Consider the following 21,885-nt stretch of genomic DNA (forward strand, 5'->3'; position numbering starts at 1 on the left):
CCAGCACAACTACTCCACAGTCACTATGAGCACCGGCGCAACTACTCCACAGTCACTATGAGCACCGGCGCACCTACTCCACAGCCATTAAGACTATGAGCACCGGCGCAACTACTCCACAGTCAGTAAGGCTATAAGCACCGGCGCACCTACTCCACAGTCAGTAATACTATGAGCACCGGCACACCTACTCCACAGTCAGTAATACTATGAGCACCGGCGCACCTACTCCACAGTCAGTAAGGCTATGAGCACCGGCGCACCTACTCCACAGTCAGTAAGACTATGAGCATCGGCGCAATTACTCCACAGTCAGTAAGACTATGAGCATCGGCGCATCTACTCCACAGTCAGTAAGACTATGAGCACCGACGCACCTACTCCACAGTCAGTAAGACTATGAGCATCGGCGCAACTACTCCACAGTCAGTAAGGCTATGAGCACCGGCACCACTACTCCACAGTCAGTAAGACTATGAGCATCGGCGCACCTACTCCACAGTCAGTAAGACTATGAGCACCGGCACCACTACTCCACAGTCAGTAAGACTATGAGCATCGGCGCAACTACTCCACAGTCAGTAAGACTATGAGCATCGGCGCAACTACTCCACAGTCAGTAAGACTATGAGCATCGGCGCAACTACTCCACAGTCAGTAAGACTATGAGCACCGGCGCACCTACTCCACAGTCAGTAAGACTATAAGCACCGGCGCACCTACTCCACAGTCAGTAAGGCTATAAGCACCGGCGCACCTACTCCAGAGTCAGTAAGACTATGAGCACCAGTGCACCTACTCCACAGTCAGTAAGACTATGAGCACCGGCGCACCTACTCCACAGTCAGTAATACTATGAGCACCAGTGCACCTACTCCACAGTCCGTAAGGCTATAAGCACCGGCGCACCTACTCCACAGTCAGTAAGACTATGAGCACCAGTGCACCTACTCCACAGTCAGTAAGACTATGAGCACCGGCGCACCTACTCCACAGTCAGTAATACTATGAGCACCGGCGCAACTACTCCACAGTCAGTAATACTATGAGCACCAAGGCACCTACTCCACAGTCAGTAAGACTATGAGCACCGGCGCACCTACACCACAGTCAGTAAGACTATGAGCACCGGCGCAACTACTCCACAGTCAGTAAGACTATGAGCACCCGCGCACCTACTCCACAGTCAGTAAGACTATGAGCACCGGTGCACCTACTCCACAGTCAGTAAGACTATGAGCACCGGCGCACCTACTCCACAGTCAGTAATACTATGAGCACCGGCGCAACTACTCCACAGTCAGTAATACTATGAGCACCAAGGCACCTACTCCACAGTCAATAAGACTATAAGCACCGGCGCACCTACACCACAGTTAGTAAGGAGCACCCTCATTTAATGCGCTCCCATCAGCTGACTAAAACTTTTGCTTCTATGCAAATTACCTCATATTACATAGTCCCATGCATCCTGGAGGAAGGTAGATGCGTCCAGCACAACTTAAGATGCAGAGCGCTTTTATACTGGTGAAGTCTACTTGGTCCTAAAGTGCCCCAGCGATGTCACTGGTTCCTGTCACAGTGATCGCTGCATTCTTATAATGGCCACACCAGCTGCCTCTCTGTGAGTCAGGGACATTGTGAGGGAGCCCTGGCAATCACTCAGCGCACACCGGAGTGCAGCAGGCATTTGCCCCAAGTCAGTTCTACCCATCTCTACTTTAAATGCCTACTTTTCCTTATTTAAAATCCTGCACATTATCACTCCCTGGGATTATTATTCAATACATACATTAAATATTTAAGGCTTTTATGTTCCTGATAGTTGTTCAGTTTTATTGTTATGTGATTTTTTCATTTATTTTATTACAGGAGATCATTTAAATAAAATATTTAGCAATTAGAATTATGCACAGGAACAGTGCATGCCGAGAGGAGAATATCGCACTCTGCCTTGTACTACAATACTCTCCCGTGTGCTTTGCTATGGTTACTGCGAGGATCCATCCGGGTTTAAATATTTGAAGATTAAACATTTATAGATCGGTGTTACCTTTTTTATATGTACAGTATGTGCCAGTTCTAAATGTTGGCAAGCATTCAGTATAACACATACCATTGTACACATTCAGGCTGACATGGAGGAATCTCCTGATTTGTACCATGCCCAATGCCACTCGATATTCCACTGAAGATATTTCCCCGGACCCCCAGTACATCACAGATAGCAGCACTGGATCATATCTGCAATCCCTTCCACTGCTTAGTGACCATGGGGTCGCATGAGCCGGCCGCAGCAGATGAGTAATAGAGGCCAGGAATCCTCCGCCAGCTGACGGAAATCCTGGCCTCTCCAATCCACCCCAACGGCGGCGACAGATGACTGTTTTGGGAAACTGAGGCAGTCAACGTCCCATCCCGCCCAGAAAAAAAAGTAGACTAACAATCACTGAGTCTGCTACCGGACCGTGTGCGGAATAGCAGATCTGTACTGCACATGCGCAGTACAGGTCAGGTGCATGGAATCTACGTGGTCCCTGTCACTGCGTCCGCAGCTGAATCACCCCTTTAATTCACTCTGCAGACCAACATTGAAGACCATGTCTAGCAAGGCTGCCATAAGGGGGGGACTGCCGGGACTATAGTCCCATTCCCGGATAGAAGGGGGCCGAACCGCAGTGGCACTGTGTGGCTGCAATCGATCTCTCCTGCCTTTTGTAATCTCCTAATGTTAAGCTTTGCCAGAATCAAAGATTGTGGATTGATTAGGCGATTACCACAGTCTGAATGTATCGAGTGCTGAGCTGCTCATTAGCCTGCCAGGCACTCTGCTAAGAGGCCCGGGGTGGCTGCTGTAAGATGAGACGGTGAGTGAAATGCCATAATGCAACGGTTTAATGTCAACGTTTATCATGCACACACAGAGGACTGACTAACTCTGTATTTCATGTATGCGGCTGTTGGAAAAGTGATATAACACAGCACTTTGGAAGAGTAGAGTGTGACAGTGTGTGTTCCCGGTTTTATGGGATTGTGTGACAGAGTGTGGTCCTGACGAAGTTCAAACCTGCGCAAAAACCTAATCCTGGTCAAACTACACCACCACCTCGGTACAGAACTCTGGCCATACATAAAGGACAAAGAGACAGACACACACTTTCTCGCTTATTATATACATAAAGTATATGCACCGTGGCACAGGAACACAGCATACCGACTTGGGTGATTTACCAAGAAACAACTAAAATATCAGACTTTCCTTAGTTCATCTAAACAACAAAATATTGTTTCTGTTCAGCCCTTCCTTATTGGTTATTCCACTCTCTTACAGGCTCACAGTCACACTCAGCCCATGAATGTAGAATGAATGGAAATATTTTGTCTTTTACCTTTAGGGCAGTAAAATCCAGCCGGACACGGAAATGCAGAATAATCACTTGTATTCCCTGCACAGTAATATCCGGCGGGGCACGGCAAGCAGTCCGATTGGTGCGTGTGGTTATTATATGTCCCTGAAGGGCAGGCGTATGGATGTGGACTCCCTGCAGGGCAATAATGCCCCCGTGGGCAAATCCCTCCTTCTCCTGTAAATGCTGGTTGGAACACAATCAGTAGACCAGTACATTTTAGCATTCTCAATGTATTTCAATTCATTTACAATTCTGTCTATACAGGGGAACCTAATCACATAATCCATGGGCCTCATGTGTAGCCTGTACAAAGCAGGTACGGGCACAGGGTATGATTCAGAGCCGGACGCTATTTGCAAACGGTCGTTCAGAAAAAGGGGCTGGCTATTTAAATTGAGCGCTCGCTCTTTGCGGTCTGTTGATGCCTCTACGTCTGAGCGAGCGAGCGAACGAAACATACGCTCGCTATTTTATAAAGACGCCCCCTGGTCGTTCGCATCATACGTCATCTCTGCTATTTATTAGATTAATCGAGTACATCGAAAGGCGTCTGAACTGCTCGCAGTGCTTGTGGTTGGATTTTCAACCAAGTGACGTGGACGATGACGCTGCTTTGTTAATTATGCACACCCTTAAAACGCCCGTTTTGACCTTTTGGCACGCCTGCGTTCGGATCTCCACTCCCCGTTTTCAAGCACCTTCCCCTGTTACCACCCACAAACGTCTCATCCTGTCACTCAAATTAGCAGGCACTCACTATTTTGTGAGCGCACGATTTCCGAACGCAATGACTGGTTGGCGCATGCGCATTATGACCCATACGCATGCGCAGATGTGCGAACATCGCTCGGAGCGAACGAGCGGCCGCTTACGAGCGGCTCTGAATCAGGCCCACAGTTCCAATGAGAATGCCCGCACTTTTAAAGTGGCAATAATTGAAAAAGTGAAAATCAGGTTGGTTTTATTGCCACTTTAAAAATACGGGCTCGCACATCAGAACTGCACCTGTGTCTGCGTCTACAAGGCCCTATATGTAACAAATACAGGAGGAAAGACTGTTCATGTAGTATAGTGTACGGCACATTCGTCATCCCACAGATACCCCAGTGCTTTGCCAGGAAGGGGTCTGAAAACATTGGGTGGGCACAATATTCAGTGGCTGCAAATTATTGTGTGTGTAACACTGTAAATTGGAAGTTCATGTCATTTGTGCCAGTATAACATTGTCATGGAAAAGGTTTAAAGATTACTACAGTAAACCAGGCTAGTGCTTACACTCTCCAGCAGGGGCAGCTCCGGCGATTCCCATGGTGCAATAATATCCCGCCAGGCAGAGTCCGGTAGGGGCAGTAAGAGCGACTGAGCTGCAGTAGTGGCCAGCGGGGCAGGACGTACACTGGGATTCCAGGCTCAGATACAACCTATTAGAACAATGGTTACAGTATGACCGTCACAGTCACACCAGGGGCTGACAACACACAATACACGGTGCTATGACAATGCTCACCTGTCTGAGAAAGTACCATGTGGACACGGCAGCGGTCGTCCCGTACCTGCGGGACAGAAATGACCAACTGGGCAAGGACCTCCGAAACTTTCATTCCCATTACCAGCAGGGTTGGGAACAAGGGACCCTGACAAAACAAGCCAATAACAATATTACAATATTCAGACACAAACCATAGAGCTGCATTATTCAGAGTGCACTAGGAACTGGACATGAAAGAGGCTGCATTCGGCTGCATTCTCAGAACAGTCCACTGGAGGACAGTGTTGGTGTGTTGCCAGCTGGTGTCAGTATAGCTGGTACAATGTGCCCGCAGGCACCATACTGGATGGATGCAGGTGGTGGGGAACAGTGTTGTTCCTGCATTGCAAAGAACAGTCATTATCTACAGATCACAGTTGATGACACTGTAATGGCTGCACATATTAGGGTGGCAGTGTGGAATGGATTACATAATATACAGTATAAAGCATATACAATGCTCGTATAGAATGATAGGAGGAATTTATTATTGTTTTTTAGCTGTTTTCGTACCTGCTGTGCAGAAAAATCCAGCATCACAAGGACCACTCACTGCTGGGGAGCCCCAGTCTCTGCAAAACATACCTGAGAGGGAAAAGTTAGCATAACCTCCAAAGCACCACATCAGCTAAGCTCATACAGCAGGCGGAATTACTGCAGATAGCGCACATGCTGTCTATAGCTACCAGGGACGGTCTCAGGCATTAAATAAATGTCCTAGGAATGGAAGATTCCGTCTTTGCAAACAAGCATAAAAATACAATGTGTATAATTTGAATAAAAATGAAGATGTCATGTAATTACATATGTAGCAATAAATTGTATAACACAATAATGGGCATTAAGCGACCCTAGGACCCCCTGAGCCAAACCTGCAGCCCCCTGCTCGTCCCGGCTATATTGTCAGGTCTGTTTGGTCCCGCGATGTAACAAGTGTTTACTTACTGCTGATACTGTAAGTTATCACTGATGGCTGTTTTCTGTGATTACATGTTTTGTTGTAATTTATTCAGGAGATTAAGGGTATTATGCGGCCTCTTTGAGGATTATGTAAAGGGTGTCTAATGACTGTTCACACAGATGGGAAATTCTGCCTGATAATATCACCAAATTGTACCATGATATAAGCTATATACCTCCATGTACTAAATACACATTTGTATTGCTTATCCAACAGTCTATCTACAGATCGCTCCCAAACTATCCATCCTAATATGTGGAAGATTAACTCCTCCAGGACCAGTGTTTGATGTACTGTAACCGTGATTCTGATGCTCTTAGTGTGTATTAAACCAGATACATGTTTTAAAAGCTAATTAAGAACCTTCAATCTTGTTTAGTGAATAGAACAGACAGCATTTGTATAGGATGCATTAATCGTGGAAAGCTCTTTATTTTAATTAAGTTACAAATGCCCACAGATGACACAGGAAGAGGTTTCTAGTTCTGAAACGGTTTAATTTTCGTAATGAATTGTGGCCCTTACAGACATACAGTACAGTGATGGCTGGGGATGTACTGGAAGTGACTTGGGGCCTATTTACTAAACTAATTCTGTACTAAAAACCTGCGGAAATGGCTGTTGCTTCATCTTTCAGGCAGAATTAAGTTTCCTAGTTATGTATGAAGGGCTAGAAGATAGGAGACATGAGAGAGATCCCAGTCTCAGCAGGGGGCATGGCTTAGTACGCCAGGGGGTGGAGCTAAACTCCATCCCGTCCAGATTAAAAAAAAAAAAAAAAAAACCCCCATCAGCTTCAACCTATCCATCGATGGCTAAAAACCATTGGCTCTTTGCCATCGATGGTAAAAGCATTCAAAATCAGGCATAAACCATCGATGATTTTGAATAATCGATAACTGATGGCCATCCTTAGTGCAGCCCCAGGCGCCGACAGCCGCGACAGTGTTATCCCTGCTGTGGTGGTAGGGTAACGCCAGCTGCAGCTGTCGGAAAGGTCAGGCGAACTGACCATTCATACATTGCCCAACTTATCAGCGTTGCTATATTGTAGATAGAAGCGCTGATAATGACAGGGGAGCATAGCGCCCCTGTCATTTACGCCCAGCCCCTCAATAATACATGGGGGAGAAGCAGTAGCAGCGCACATAATGTACACTGATACCACTTAATCCCCATATCGTCATATAATATATCTACCCAATTATGTGATGAGAAGGGCCAGCACTGGCTACACTACACACTCTGACAGGAATTAGTCTCCCCCCCTCCTCAGGCCTGGCACTGACTACACAGTATAAACTGACAGGAATTAGTATCCTCCCCCTCCTCAGGCCCAGCACTGACCACACTGTATACACTGACAGGAATTAGTGTCCTCCCCCTCCTCAGGCCCAGCACTGACCACACTGTATACACTGACAGGAATTAGTGTCCTCCCCCTCCTCAGGCCCAGCACTGACCACACTGTATACACTGACAGGAATTAGTGTCCTCCCCCTCCTCAGGCCCAGCACTGACCACACTGTATACACTGACAGGAATTAGTGTCCTACCCCTCCTCAGGCCCAGCACTGACCACACTGTATACACTGACAGGAATTAGTGTCCTCCCCCACTTCAGGCCCAATACTGACAACACTACATACACTGACAGGAATTAGTATCCTCCCCCTCCTCAGGCCCAGCACTGACCACACTGTATACACTGACAGGAATTAGTGTCCTCCCCCTCCTCAGGCCCAGCACTGACCACACTGTATACACTGACAGGAATTAGTGTCCTCCCCCTCCTCAGGCCCAGCACTGACCACACTGTATACACTGACAGGAATTAGTGTCCTCCCCCTCCTCAGGCCCAGCACTGACCACACTGTATACACTGACAGGAATTAGTGTCCTCCCCCTCCTCAGGCCCAGCACTGACCACACTGTATACACTGACAGGAATTAGTGTCCTCCCCCTCCTCAGGCCCAGCACTGACCACACTGTATACACTGACAGGAATTAGTGTCCTCCCCCAATTCAGGCCCAATACTGACAACACTACATACACTGACAGGAATTAGTATCCTCCCCCTCCTCAGGCCCAGCACTGACCACACTGTATACACTGACAGGAATTAGTGTCCTCCCCATCCTCAGGCCCAGCACTGACCACACTGTATACACTGACAGGAATTAGTGTCCTCCCCCTCCTCAGGCCCAGCACTGACCACACTGTATACACTGACAGGAATTAGTGTCCTCCCCCTCCTCAGGCCCAGCACTGACCACACTGTATACACTGACAGGAATTAGTGTCCTCCCCCACTTCAGGCCCAATACTGACAACACTACATACACTGACAGGAATTAGTATCCTCCCCCTCCTCAGGCCCAGCACTGACCACACTGTATACACTGACAGGAATTAGTGTCCTCCCCCTCCTCAGGCCCAGCACTGACCACACTGTATACACTGACAGGAATTAGTGTCCTCCCCCTCCTCAGGCCTGGCACTGACCACACTGTATACACTGACAGGAATTAGTGTCCTCCCCCTCCTCAGGCCCAGCACTGACCACACTGTATACACTGACAGGAATTAGTGTCCTCCCCCTCCTCAGGCCCAGCACTGACCACACTGTATACACTGACAGGAATTAGTGTCCTCCCCCTCCTCAGGCCCAGCACTGACCACACTGTATACACTGACAGGAATTAGTGTCCTCCCCCTCCTCAGGCCCAGCACTGACCACACTGTATACACTGACAGGAATTAGTGTCCTCCCCCACTTCAGGCCCAATACTGACAACACTACATACACTGACAGGAATTAGTATCCTCCCCCTCCTCAGGCCCAGCACTGACCACACTGTATACACTGACAGGAATTAGTGTCCTCCCCCTCCTCTGGCCTGGCACTGACCACACTGTATACACTGACAGGAATTAGTGTCCTCCCCCTCCTCAGGACCAGCACAGACCACACTGTATACACTGACAGGAATTAGTGTCGTCCCCCTCCTCAGGCCCAGCACTGACCACACTGTATACACTGACAGGAATTAGTGTCCTCCCCCTCCTCAGGACCAGCACTGACCACACTGTATACACTGACAGGAATTAGTGTCCTCCCCCTCCTCAGGCCCAGCACTGACCACACTGTATACACTGACAGGAATTAGTGTCCTCCCCCTCCTCAGGCCCAGCACTGACCACACTGTATACACTGACAGGAATTAGTATCCTCCCCCTCCTCAGGCCCAGCACTGACCACACTGTATACACTGACAGGAATTAGTGTCCTCCCCCTCCTCAGGCCCAGCACTGACCACACTGTATACACTGACAGGAATTAGTGTCCTCCCCCTCCTCAGGCCCAGCACTGACCACACTGTATTCACTGACAGGAATTAGTGTCCTCCCCCTCCTCAGGCCCATCACTGACCACACTGTATACACTGACAGGAATTAGTGTCCTCCCCCTCCTCAGGCCCAGCACTGACCACACTGTATACACTGACAGGAATTAGTGTCCTCCCCCTCCTCAGGCCCAGCACTGACCACACTGTATACACTGACAGGAATTAGTGTCCTCCCCCTCCTCAGGCCCAGCACTGACCACACTGTATACACTGACAGGAATTAGTGTCCTCCCCCTCCTCAGGCCCAGCACTGACCACACTGTATACACTGACAGGAATTAGTGTCCTCCCCCTCCTCAGGCCCAGCACTGACCACACTGTATACACTGACAGGAATTAGTGTCCTCCCCCACTTCAGGCCCAATACTGACCACACTACATACACTGACAGGAATTAGTATCCTCCCCCTCCTCAGGCCCAGCACTGACCACACTGTATACACTGACAGGAATTAGTGTCCTCCCCCTCCTCAGGCCCAGCACTGACCACACTGTATACACTGACAGGAATTAGTGTCCTCCCCCTCCTCAGGCCCAGCACTGACCACACTGTATACACTGACAGGAATTAGTGTCCTCCCCCTCCTCAGGCCCAGCACTGACCACACTGTATACACTGACAGGAATTAGTATCCTCCCCCTCCTCAGGCCCAGCACTGACCACACTGTATACACTGACAGGAATTAGTGTCCTCCCCCTCCTCAGGCCCAGCACTGACCACACTGTATACACTGACAGGAATTAGTGTCCTCCCCCTCCTCAGGCCCAGCACTGACCACACTGTATTCACTGACAGGAATTAGTGTCCTCCCCCTCCTCAGGACCAGCACTGACCACACTGTATACACTGACAGGAATTAGTGTCCTCCCCCTCCTCAGGACCAGCACTGACCACACTGTATACACTGACAGGAATTAGTATCCTCCCCCTCCTCAGGCCCAGCACTGACCACACTGTATACACTGACAGGAATTAGTGTCCTCCCCCTCCTCAGGACCAGCACTGACCACACTGTATACACTGACAGGAATTAGTGTCCTCCCCCTCCTCAGGCCCAGCACTGACCACACTGTATACACTGACAGGAATTAGTGTCCTCCCCCTCCTCAGGCCCAGCACTGACCACACTGTATACACTGACAGGAATTAGTGTCCTCCCCCACTTCAGGCCCAATACTGACCACACTACATACACTGACAGGAATTAGTATCCTCCCCCTCCTCAGGCCCAGCACTGACCACACTGTATACACTGACAGGAATTAGTGTCCTCCCCCTCCTCAGGCCCAGCACTGACCACACTGTATACACTGACAGGAATTAGTGTCCTCCCCCTCCTCAGGCCCAGCACTGACCACACTGTATACACTGACAGGAATTAGTGTCCTCCCCCTCCTCAGGCCCAGCACTGACCACACTGTATACACTGACAGGAATTAGTATCCTCCCCCTCCTCAGGCCCAGCACTGACCACACTGTATACACTGACAGGAATTAGTGTCCTCCCCCTCCTCAGGCCCAGCACTGACCACACTGTATACACTGACAGGAATTAGTGTCCTCCCCCTCCTCAGGCCCAGCACTGACCACACTGTATTCACTGACAGGAATTAGTGTCCTCCCCCTCCTCAGGACCAGCACTGACCACACTGTATACACTGACAGGAATTAGTGTCCTCCCCCTCCTCAGGACCAGCACTGACCACACTGTATACACTGACAGGAATTAGTATCCTCCCCCTCCTCAGGCCCAGCACTGACCACACTGTATACACTGACAGGAATTAGTGTCCTCCCCCTCCTCAGGCCCAGCACTGACCACACTGTATACACTGACAGGAATTAGTGTCCTCCCCCTCCTCAGGCCCAGCACTGACCACACTGTATTCACTGACAGGAATTAGTGTCCTCCCCCTCCTCAGGCCCAGCACTGACCACACTGTATACACTGACAGGAATTAGTGTCCTCCCCCTCCTCAGGCCCAGCACTGACCACACTGTATTCACTGACAGGAATTAGTGTCCTCCCCCTCCTCAGGCCCAGCACTGACCACACTGTATACACTGACAGGAATTAGTGTCCTCCCCCTCCTCAGGCCCAGCACTGACTACACTGACAGGAATTAGTATCCTCCCCCTCCTCAGGCCCAGCACTGACCACACTGTATACACTGACAGGAATTAGTGTCCTCCCCCACTTCAGGCCCAATACTGACAACACTGTATACACTGACAGGAATTAGTGTCCTCCCCCTCCTCAGGCCCAGCACTGACCACACTTTATACACTGACAGGAATTAGTGTCCTCCCCCTCCTCAGGCCCAGCACTGACCACACTGTATTCACTGACAGGAATTAGTGTCCTCCCCCTCCTCAGGCCCATCACTGACCACACTGTATACACTGACAGGAATTAGTGTCCTCCCCCTCCTCAGGCCCAGCACTGACCACACTGTATACACTGACAGGAATTAGTGTCCTCCCCCTCCTCAGGCCCAGCACTGACCACACTGTATACACTGACAGGAATTAGTGTCCTCCCCCTCCTCAGGCCCAGCACTGACCACACTGTATACACTGACAGGAATTAGTGTCCTCCCCCTCCTCAGGCCCAGCACTGACCACACTGTATACACTGACAGGAATTAGTGTCCTCCCCCTCCTCAGGCCCAGCACTGACCACACTGTATACACTGACAGGAATTAGTGTCCTCCCCCACTTCAGGCCCAATACTGACCACACTACATACACTGACAGGAATTAGTATCCTCCCCCTCCTCAGGCCCAGCACTGACCACACTGTATACACTGACAGGAATTAGTGTCCTCCCCCTCCTCAGGCCCAGCACTGACCACACTGTATACACTGACAGGAATTAGTGTCCTCCCCCTCCTCAGGCCCAGCACTGACCACACTGTATACACTGACAGGAATTAGTGTCCTCCCCCTCCTCAGGCCCAGCACTGACCACACTGTATACACTGACAGGAATTAGTATCCTCCCCCTCCTCAGGCCCAGCACTGACCACACTGTATACACTGACAGGAATTAGTGTCCTCCCCCTCCTCAGGCCCAGCACTGACCACACTGTATACACTGACAGGAATTAGTGTCCTCCCCCTCCTCAGGCCCAGCACTGACCACACTGTATTCACTGACAGGAATTAGTGTCCTCCCCCTCCTCAGGACCAGCACTGACCACACTGTATACACTGACAGGAATTAGTGTCCTCCCCCTCCTCAGGACCAGCACTGACCACACTGTATACACTGACAGGAATTAGTATCCTCCCCCTCCTCAGGCCCAGCACTGACCACACTGTATACACTGACAGGAATTAGTGTCCTCCCCCTCCTCAGGCCCAGCACTGACCACACTGTATACACTGACAGGAATTAGTGTCCTCCCCCTCCTCAGGCCCAGCACTGACCACACTGTATTCACTGACAGGAATTAGTGTCCTCCCCCTCCTCAGGCCCAGCACTGACCACACTGTATACACTGACAGGAATTAGTGTCCTCCCCCTCCTCAGGCCCAGCACTGACCACACTGTATTCACTGACAGGAATTAGTGTCCTCCCCCTCCTCAGGCCCAGCACTGACCACACTGTATACACTGACAGGAGTTAGTGTCCTCCCCCTCCTCAGGCCCAATACTGACAACACTACATACACTGACAGGAATTAGTATCCTCCCCCACCTCAGGCCCAGCACTGACCACACTGTATACACTGACAGGAATTAGTGTCCTCCCCCTCCCCAGGCCCAACACTGACCACACTACATACACTGACAGGAATTAGTATCCTCCCCCACCTCAAGGCCAAGCACTGACCACACTGTATACACTGACAGGAATTAGTGTCCTCCCCCTCCTCAGGCCCAGCACTGACCACACTGTATACACTGACAGGAATTAGGCTCCTCCCCCTCCCCAGGCCCAACACAGACAACACTACATTCTCTGACAAGAATTAGGCTCCTCCCCCTCCTCAGGCCCAACACAGACAACACTACATACACCAACAGGAATTAGGCTCCTCCCTCTCCTCAGTACCAGCACAAACACTACATACACCAACAGGAATTAGGCTCCTCCCTCTCCTCAGGACCAGCACAGACAACACTACATCTCTGACAGGAATTAGGCTCCTCCCTCTCCACAGGACCAGCACAGACAACACTACATACACCAACAGGAATTAGGCTCCTCCCCCTCCTAAGGACCAGCACAGACAACCCTACATACACTGATAGGAATTAGGCTCCTCCTTCTCCTCAGGGCCTGCACAGACAACACTACATTCTCTTACAGGAATTAGGCTCCTCCCCCTCCACCGGACCAGCACAGACAACACTACATACACCAACAGGAATTAGGCTCCTCCCCCTCCTCAGGACCAGCACAGACACTACATACACCAACAGGATTAGGCTCCTCCCCCTCCTAAGGACCAGCACAGACAACCCTACATACACTGATAGGAATTAGGCTCCTCCCTCTCCTCAGGACCAGCACAAAAACTACATACACCAACAGGAATTAGGTTCCTCCCCGTCCACAGGACCAACACAGACAACACTACATACACCAACAGGAATTAGGCTCCTCCCTCTCCTCAGGACCAGCACAGACACTACATACACCAACAGGAATTAGGCTCCTCCCCCTCCTAAGTACCAGCACAGACAACCCTACATACACTGATAGGAATTAGGCTCCTCCCTCTCCTCAGGGCCAGCACAAAAACTACATACACCAACAGGAATTAGGTTCCTCCCCGTCCACAGGACCAACACAGACAACACTACATACACCAACAGGAATTAGGCTCCTCCCTCTCCTCAGGACCAGCACAAACACTACATACACCAACAGGAATTAGGCTCCTCCCTCTCCTCAGGACCAGCACAGACACTACATACACCAACAGGAATTAGGCTCCTCCCCCTCCTCAGGACCAGCACAAACACTACATACACCAACAGGAATTAGGCTCCTCCCCCTCCACCGGACCAGCACAGACAACACTACATACACCAACAGGAATTAGGCTCCTCCCCCTCCTCAGGACCAGCACAGACAACACTACATACACCAACAGGAATTAGGCTCCTCCCTCTCCTCAGGACCAGCACAGACACTACATACACCAACAGGAATTAGGCTCCTCCCCCTCCTAAGGACCAGCACAGACCCTACATACACTGATAGGAATTAGGCTCCTCCCTCTCCTCAGGGCCAGCACAGACAACACTACATTCTCTTACAGGAATTAGGCTCCTCCCCCTCCACCGGACCAGCACAGACAACACTACATACACCAACAGGAATTAGGCTCCTCCCCCTCCTCAGGACCAGCACAGACAACACTACATACACTGATAGGAATTAGGCTCCTCCCTCTCCTCAGGACCAGCACAAAAACTACATACACCAACAGGAATTAGGTTCCTCCCCATCCACAGGACCAACAGAGACAACACTACATACACCAACAGGAATTAGGCTCCTCCCTCTCCTCAGGACCAGCACAGACACTACATACACCAACAGGAATTAGGCTCCTCCCCCTCCTAAGGACCAGCACAGACAACCCTACATACACTGATAGGAATTAGGCTCCTCTCTCTCCTCAGGGCCAGCACAGACAACACTACATTCTCTTACAGGAATTAGGCTACTCCCCCTCCACCGTTCCAGCACAGACAACACTACATACACCAACAGGAATTAGGCTCCTCCCCCTCCTCAGGACCAGCACAGACAACACTACATACACCAACAGGAATTAGGCTCCTCCCTCTCCTCAGGACCAGCACAGACACTACATACACCAACAGGAATTAGGCTCCTCCCCCTCCTAAGGACCAGCACAGACAACCCTACATACACTGATAGGAATTAGGCTCCTCCCTCTCCTCAGGGCCAGCACAGACAACACTACATTCTCTTACAGGAATTAGGCTCCTCCCCCTCCACCGGACCAGCACAGACAACACTACATACACCAACAGGAATTAGGCTCCTCCCCCTCCTCAGGACCAGCACAGACAACACTACATACACCAACAGGAATTAGGCTCCTCCCTCTCCTCAGGACCAGCACAGACACTACATACACCAACAGGAATTAGGCTCCTCCCTCTCCTCAGGACCAGCACAGACAACCCTACATACACTGATAGGAATTAGGCTCCTCCCTCTCCTCAGGACCAGCACAAAAACTACATACACCAACAGGAATTAGGTTCCTCCCCGTCCACAGGACCAACACAGACAACACTACATACACCAACAGGAATTAGGCTCCTCCCTCTCCTCAGGACCAGCACAAACACTACATACACCAACAGGAATTAGGCTCCTCCCTCTCCTCAGGGCCAGCACAGACAACACTACATTCTCTTACAGGAATTAGGCTCCTCCCCCTCCACCGGACCAGCACAGACAACACTACATACACCAACAGGAATTAGGCTCCTCCCCCTCCTCAGGACCAGCACAGACAACACTACATACACTGATAGGAATTAGGCTCCTCCCTCTCCTCAGGACCAGCACAAAAACTACATACACCAACAGGAATTAGGTTCCTCCCCGTCCACAGGACCAACACAGACAACACTACATACACCAACAGGAATTAGGCTCCTCCCTCTCCTCAGGACCAGCACAGACACTACATACACCAACAGGAATTAGGCTCCTCCCCCTCCTAAGGACCAGCACAGACAACCCTACATACACTGATAGGAATTAGGCTCCTCCCTCTCCTCAGGGCCAGCACAGACAACACTACATTCTCTTACAGGAATTAGGCTCCTCCCCCTCCACCGGACCAGCACAGACAACACTACATACACCAACAGGAATTAGGCTCCTCCCCCTCCTCAGGACCAGCACAGACAACACTACATACACCAACAGGAATTAGGCTCCTCCCTCTCCTCAGGACCAGCACAGACACTACATACACCAACAGGAATTAGGCTCCTCCCTCTCCTCAGGACCAGCACAGACAACACTACATACACTGATAGGAATTAGGCTCCTCCCTCTCCTCAGGACCAGCACAAAAACTACATACACCAACAGGAATTAGGTTCCTCCCCGTCCACAGGACCAACACAGACAACACTACATACACCAACAGGAATTAGGCTCCTCCCTCTCCTCAGGACCAGCACAAACACTACATACACCAACAGGAATTAGGCTCCTCCCTCTCCTCAGGACCAGCACAGACACTACATACACCAACAGGAATTAGGCTCCTCCCCCTCCTCAGGACCAGCACAAACACTACATACACCAACAGGAATTAGGCTCCTCCCCCTCCTAAGGACCAGCACAGACAACACTACATACACTGATAGGAATTAGGCTCCTCCCCCTCCTAAGGACCAGCACAGACAACACTACATACACTGACAGGAATTAGGCTCCTGCTCCATTGTATAGTGGTCACTGATATGCTCTGTGGTGGGCAAGGATGAGGGATGGTGGGGCCAAGCTGAGTTTGTCAGGTGACAGACAGCCTAGCTTCACCCCTGACCTGACCCCTTATACGGCAGCGGAGACTGTGCACTTATGGTCACAGCTCTGTGACTGGCTCAGGCCGCTGCTCACCACAGATTATGGGCCGGATTCAGCTTCAGACGAAATTGCAAAGCTGCACGCAATGGCACACCGGGGCCAATGCATTGAATCGCCCCACGTGCGCCCAGCTACCTGTAACCGCGGCGGCATCTGAAGATAATGAACGACACAAAAGCTACGATAGTAGAGTAATGCTGCACAGACAGCACGATGCTCCTATGCGACCCAATGCATGCAGGAAACAATGTTCTAGCCGCTTTGTACTTTGTTTTATTAGTTTTGTTATATGCTATACTGTAGGTTATAACTTATAACTATGCTTTGGCTAAGTCTGTGCTGAATTCTCCTTCCTGTAACTTCTTGGGTTCTGTACATTTAATGCAAGTTCCTTCATTCTCATTTCCCCCGGGCTTTATACTTATTGTACAGACTGACAAAGAATGACGCTGAATAACGGTGTTATTATGGGGCTGGCAGGAGGTTCCTCGGCCGGCTCACATGCACCTGTTCTGAGGCAGATCCCCAGGATACCTTCATTCTTATGCTGGGAATTATAATTATACGCTCAAGTGTATAAGAACCAACCAAGACCTCTGTGTGAGAGCGACTGTGTAAGCCTCAGGCTGTAGCCATCTCTACTGCGTCCATAAGGTTATTACCTGGTGGGCAGAGGCGGCATCCGTCAGCTCTAGTTAGACGTGGGGTGGGATTGTGTGTTCCTGGAGGACAGGGAATCGGGCTGGTATCTGTGCCAGGAGGGCAGAAGTGTCCGGCTAAACATGGGGTGACGTCACCATGGAGACACGTATGGCCAGTGGGACAGGTGTTACACGCGGACTGACCTGGACACGACAAGGAAGTCACATTGCAAGGTTACACATGGTACGTAGTGCCTGTATCTGTTACCAACATCACTTTTATGGATTGCACCGCTTGCCGTCACTATACGATATGCTACTTTTAGTGCTTTTAGACACAAATCTGCATCCATATCCCAGTAGGGTAGTGTATATTTTATATATAGATCCTGCCCTAGTATAGTATATATATATATATATATATATATATATATAGATCCTGCCCTACTATACTAGGACAGGCTCTGTATATACTATACTAGGACAGGCTCTGTATATACTATACTAGGACAGGCTCTGTATATACTATACTAGGACAGGCTCTGTATATACTATACTAGGACAGGCTCTGTATATACTATACTAGGACAGGCTCTGTATATACTATACTAGGACAGGCTCTGTATATACTATACTAGGACAGGCTCTGTATATACTATACTAGGGCAGGCTCTGTATATACTATACTAGGACAGGCTCTATATATACTATACTAGGGCAGGCTCTGTATATACTATACTAGGACAGGCTCTGTATATACTATACTAGGGCAGGCTCTGTATATACTATACTAGGACAGGCTCTGTATATACTATACTAGGGCAGGCTCTGTATATACTATACTAGGACAGGCTCTGTATATACTATACTAGGGCAGGCTCTGTATATACTATACTAGGACAGGCTCTGTATATACTATACTAGGGCAGGCTCTGTATATACTATACTAGGGCAGGCTCTGTATATACTATACTAGGACAGGCTCTATATATACTATACTAGGGCAGGCTCTGTATATACTATACTAGGGCAGGCTCTATATATACTATACTAGGGCAGGATCCATATATACTAGGGCATTATCTATAAATACTATACTAAGGCAGGCTCTATATATACTATACTAGGGCAGGATTTATATATACTATACTAGGGCAGGATCCATATATACTATACTAGGGCAGGCTCTGTATATACTATACTAGGGCAGTATTTCTATATACTATACTAGGGCAGGCTCTGTATATACTATACTAGGACAGGCTCTATATATACTATACTAGGGCAGGCTCTGTATATACTATACTAGGGCAGGATTTATATATACTATACTAGGGCAGGATCCATATATACTATACTAGGGCAGGCTCTGTATATACTATACTAGGGCAGGCTCTATATATACTATACTAGGGCAGGCTCTGTATATACTATACTAGGGCAGGATCCATATATACTATACTAGGGCAGGCTCTGTATATACTATACTAGGACAGGCTCTATATATACTATACTAGGGCAGGCTCTGTATATACTATACTAGGACAGGCTCTGTATATACTATACTAGGGCAGGCTCTGTATATACTATACTAGGGCAGGATCCATATATACTATACTAGGGCAGGATCCATATATACTATACTAGGGCATTATCTATAAATACTATACTAGGGCATTATCTATAAATACTATACTAGGGCATTATCTATATACTATACTAAGGCAGGATCCATATATACTATACTAGGGCATTATCTATAAATACTATACTAGGGCAGTATTTCTATATACTATACTAAGGCAGGATCCATATATACTATACTAGGGCAGGATCTAAATATACTATACTAGGGCAGGATTTATATATACTATACTAGGGCAGAATCTATAAATACTATACTAGGGCAGGCTCTCTCTCTCTCTCTCTATATATATATATATATATATATATACATACACTATACTAGGGCAGGCTCTATATATACTATACTAGGGCAGGCTCTATACATACTATACTAGGACAGGCTCTATATATACTATACTAGGGCAGGCTCTGTATATACTATACTAGGGCAGGATTTATATATATACCATACTAGGGCAGGATTTATATATACACCATACTAGGGCAGGATCCATATATACTATACTAGGGCAGGATTTATATATATACACACCATACTAGGGCAGGATTTATATATACACCATACTAGGGCAGGATCAATATATACTATACTAGGGCAGGATCCATATATACTATACTAGGGCAGGATCCATATATACTATACTAGGGCAGGCTCTCTCTCTCTCTCTCTCTCTCTCTCTCTCTCTCTCTCTCTCTCTCTCTCTCTCTATATATATACACACACACACTATACTAGGGCAGGCTCTATATATACTATACTAGGACAGGCTCTCATATACTATACTAGGACAGGCTCTATATATACTATACTAGGACAGGATTTATATATATATACCATACTAGGGCAGGATTTATATATACCATACTAGGGCAGGATTTATATATACCATACTAGGGCAGGATTTATATATACCATACTAGAGCAGGATTTATATATACCATACTAGGGTAGGATTTATATATACCATACTAGGGCAGGATTTATATATACACCATACTAGGGCAGGATTTATATATACACCATACTAGGGCAGGATTTATATATACACCATACTAGGGCAGGATTTATATATACACCATACTAGGCCAGGATTTATATATACACCATACTAGGGCAGGATTTATATATACCATACTAGGGCAGGATTTATATATACCATACTAGAGCAGGATTTATATATACCATACTAGGGTAGGATTTATATATACCATACTAGGGCAGGATTTATATATACACCATACTAGGGCAGGATTTATATATACACCATACTAGGGCAGGATTTATATATACACCATACTAGGGCAGGATTTATATATACACCATACTAGGGCAGGATTTATATATACACCATACTAGGGCAGGATTTATATATACACCATACTAGGCCAGGATTTATATATACACCATACTAGGGCAGGATTTATATATACCATACTAGGGCAGGATTTATATATACCATACTAGAGCAGGATTTATATATACCATACTAGGGTAGGATTTATATATACCATACTAGGGCAGGATTTATATATACACCATACTAGGGCAGGATTTATATATACCATACTGGGGCAGGATTTATATGTACCATACTAGGGCAGGTTTTATATATACCATACTGGGGCAGGATTTATATGTACCAAACTAGGGCAGGATTTATATATTATATACCATACTAGGGCAGGATTTATATATACCATACTAAGGCAAGATTTATATATACTATACTAGGGCAGGATTTATATATATATACCATACTAGGGCAGGATTTATATATACACCATACTAGGGCAGGATTTATACATACTATACTAGGACTGGCTCTATATATACTATACTAGGGCAGGATTTGTATATACCATACTAGTGCAGGATTTGTATATACCATACTAGGGCATGATTTATATATACCATACTAAGGCAGGATTTATATATACCATACTAGGGTAGGATTTATATATACCATACTAGGGTAGGAGTTATATATACTATACTAGGGCATGATTTATATATATACTATACTAGGGCAGTATTTTTATACCATACTAGGGCAGGATTTATATATACCATACTAGGGCAGGATTTATATATACCATACTAGGGCAGGATTTGTATATACCATACTAGGGCATGATTTATATATACCATACTAGGGCATGATTTATATATACCATACTAGGGCATGATATATATATACTATACTAGGGCATGATATATATATATATATATACACCATACTAGGGCATGATTTATATATACCATACTAGGGCATGATATATATATACTATACTAGGGCAGGATTTGTATATATACCATACTAGGGCAGGATTTATATATACACCATACTAGGGTAGGATTTGTATATACTATACTAAGGTAGGATTTATATATACCATACTAGGGCAGGATTTATATATACTATACTAGGGTAGGGGCCATCTTTCCGTATACAGCTAATATCACCTGACTGCAAGCTACGGCAATAAATAGGAGTTGCAAGTGGTGCAGTCCCCCAGGGTACAGCCCAGGGCACTGGGGGCAGCACCATCACTGCTCCACAGCCTCTGCATTTATCTTGAAGGGTGGCCTGCAATGCACTATGCAGCCAGCATTGCTGGAAGTGCTGACCAGAGCGTCCTTATAATAATGTCACATGTTCAGGGGGTGGGGTCAGCAC

General features: G+C 47.9%; 1 protein-coding gene across 1 annotated transcript in view; it reads right to left on the reverse strand.

Annotated features, from left to right (window-relative positions):
* Positions 1-21,885, reverse strand: part of LOC148513469 (uncharacterized) — a 466,228-nt gene that overhangs the window by 374,278 nt on the left and 70,065 nt on the right. The window contains exons 25-29 of the mRNA XM_088481822.1: positions 17,582-17,764; positions 5,452-5,523; positions 4,918-5,044; positions 4,686-4,831; positions 3,390-3,593 (exon numbers count right to left, since the gene is read on the reverse strand). Of these exons, the coding sequence (XP_088337948.1) occupies positions 3,390-3,593; positions 4,686-4,831; positions 4,918-5,044; positions 5,452-5,523; positions 17,582-17,764 (732 nt within the window). The remainder of the gene's footprint in view (positions 1-3,389; positions 3,594-4,685; positions 4,832-4,917; positions 5,045-5,451; positions 5,524-17,581; positions 17,765-21,885) is intronic.

This window comes from Taudactylus pleione, unplaced genomic scaffold, assembly GCF_031769625.1.
Source record: "Taudactylus pleione unplaced genomic scaffold, aTauple2 ptg000278l, whole genome shotgun sequence".
In the NCBI taxonomy this organism is placed as follows: Eukaryota; Metazoa; Chordata; class Amphibia; order Anura; family Myobatrachidae; genus Taudactylus; species Taudactylus pleione.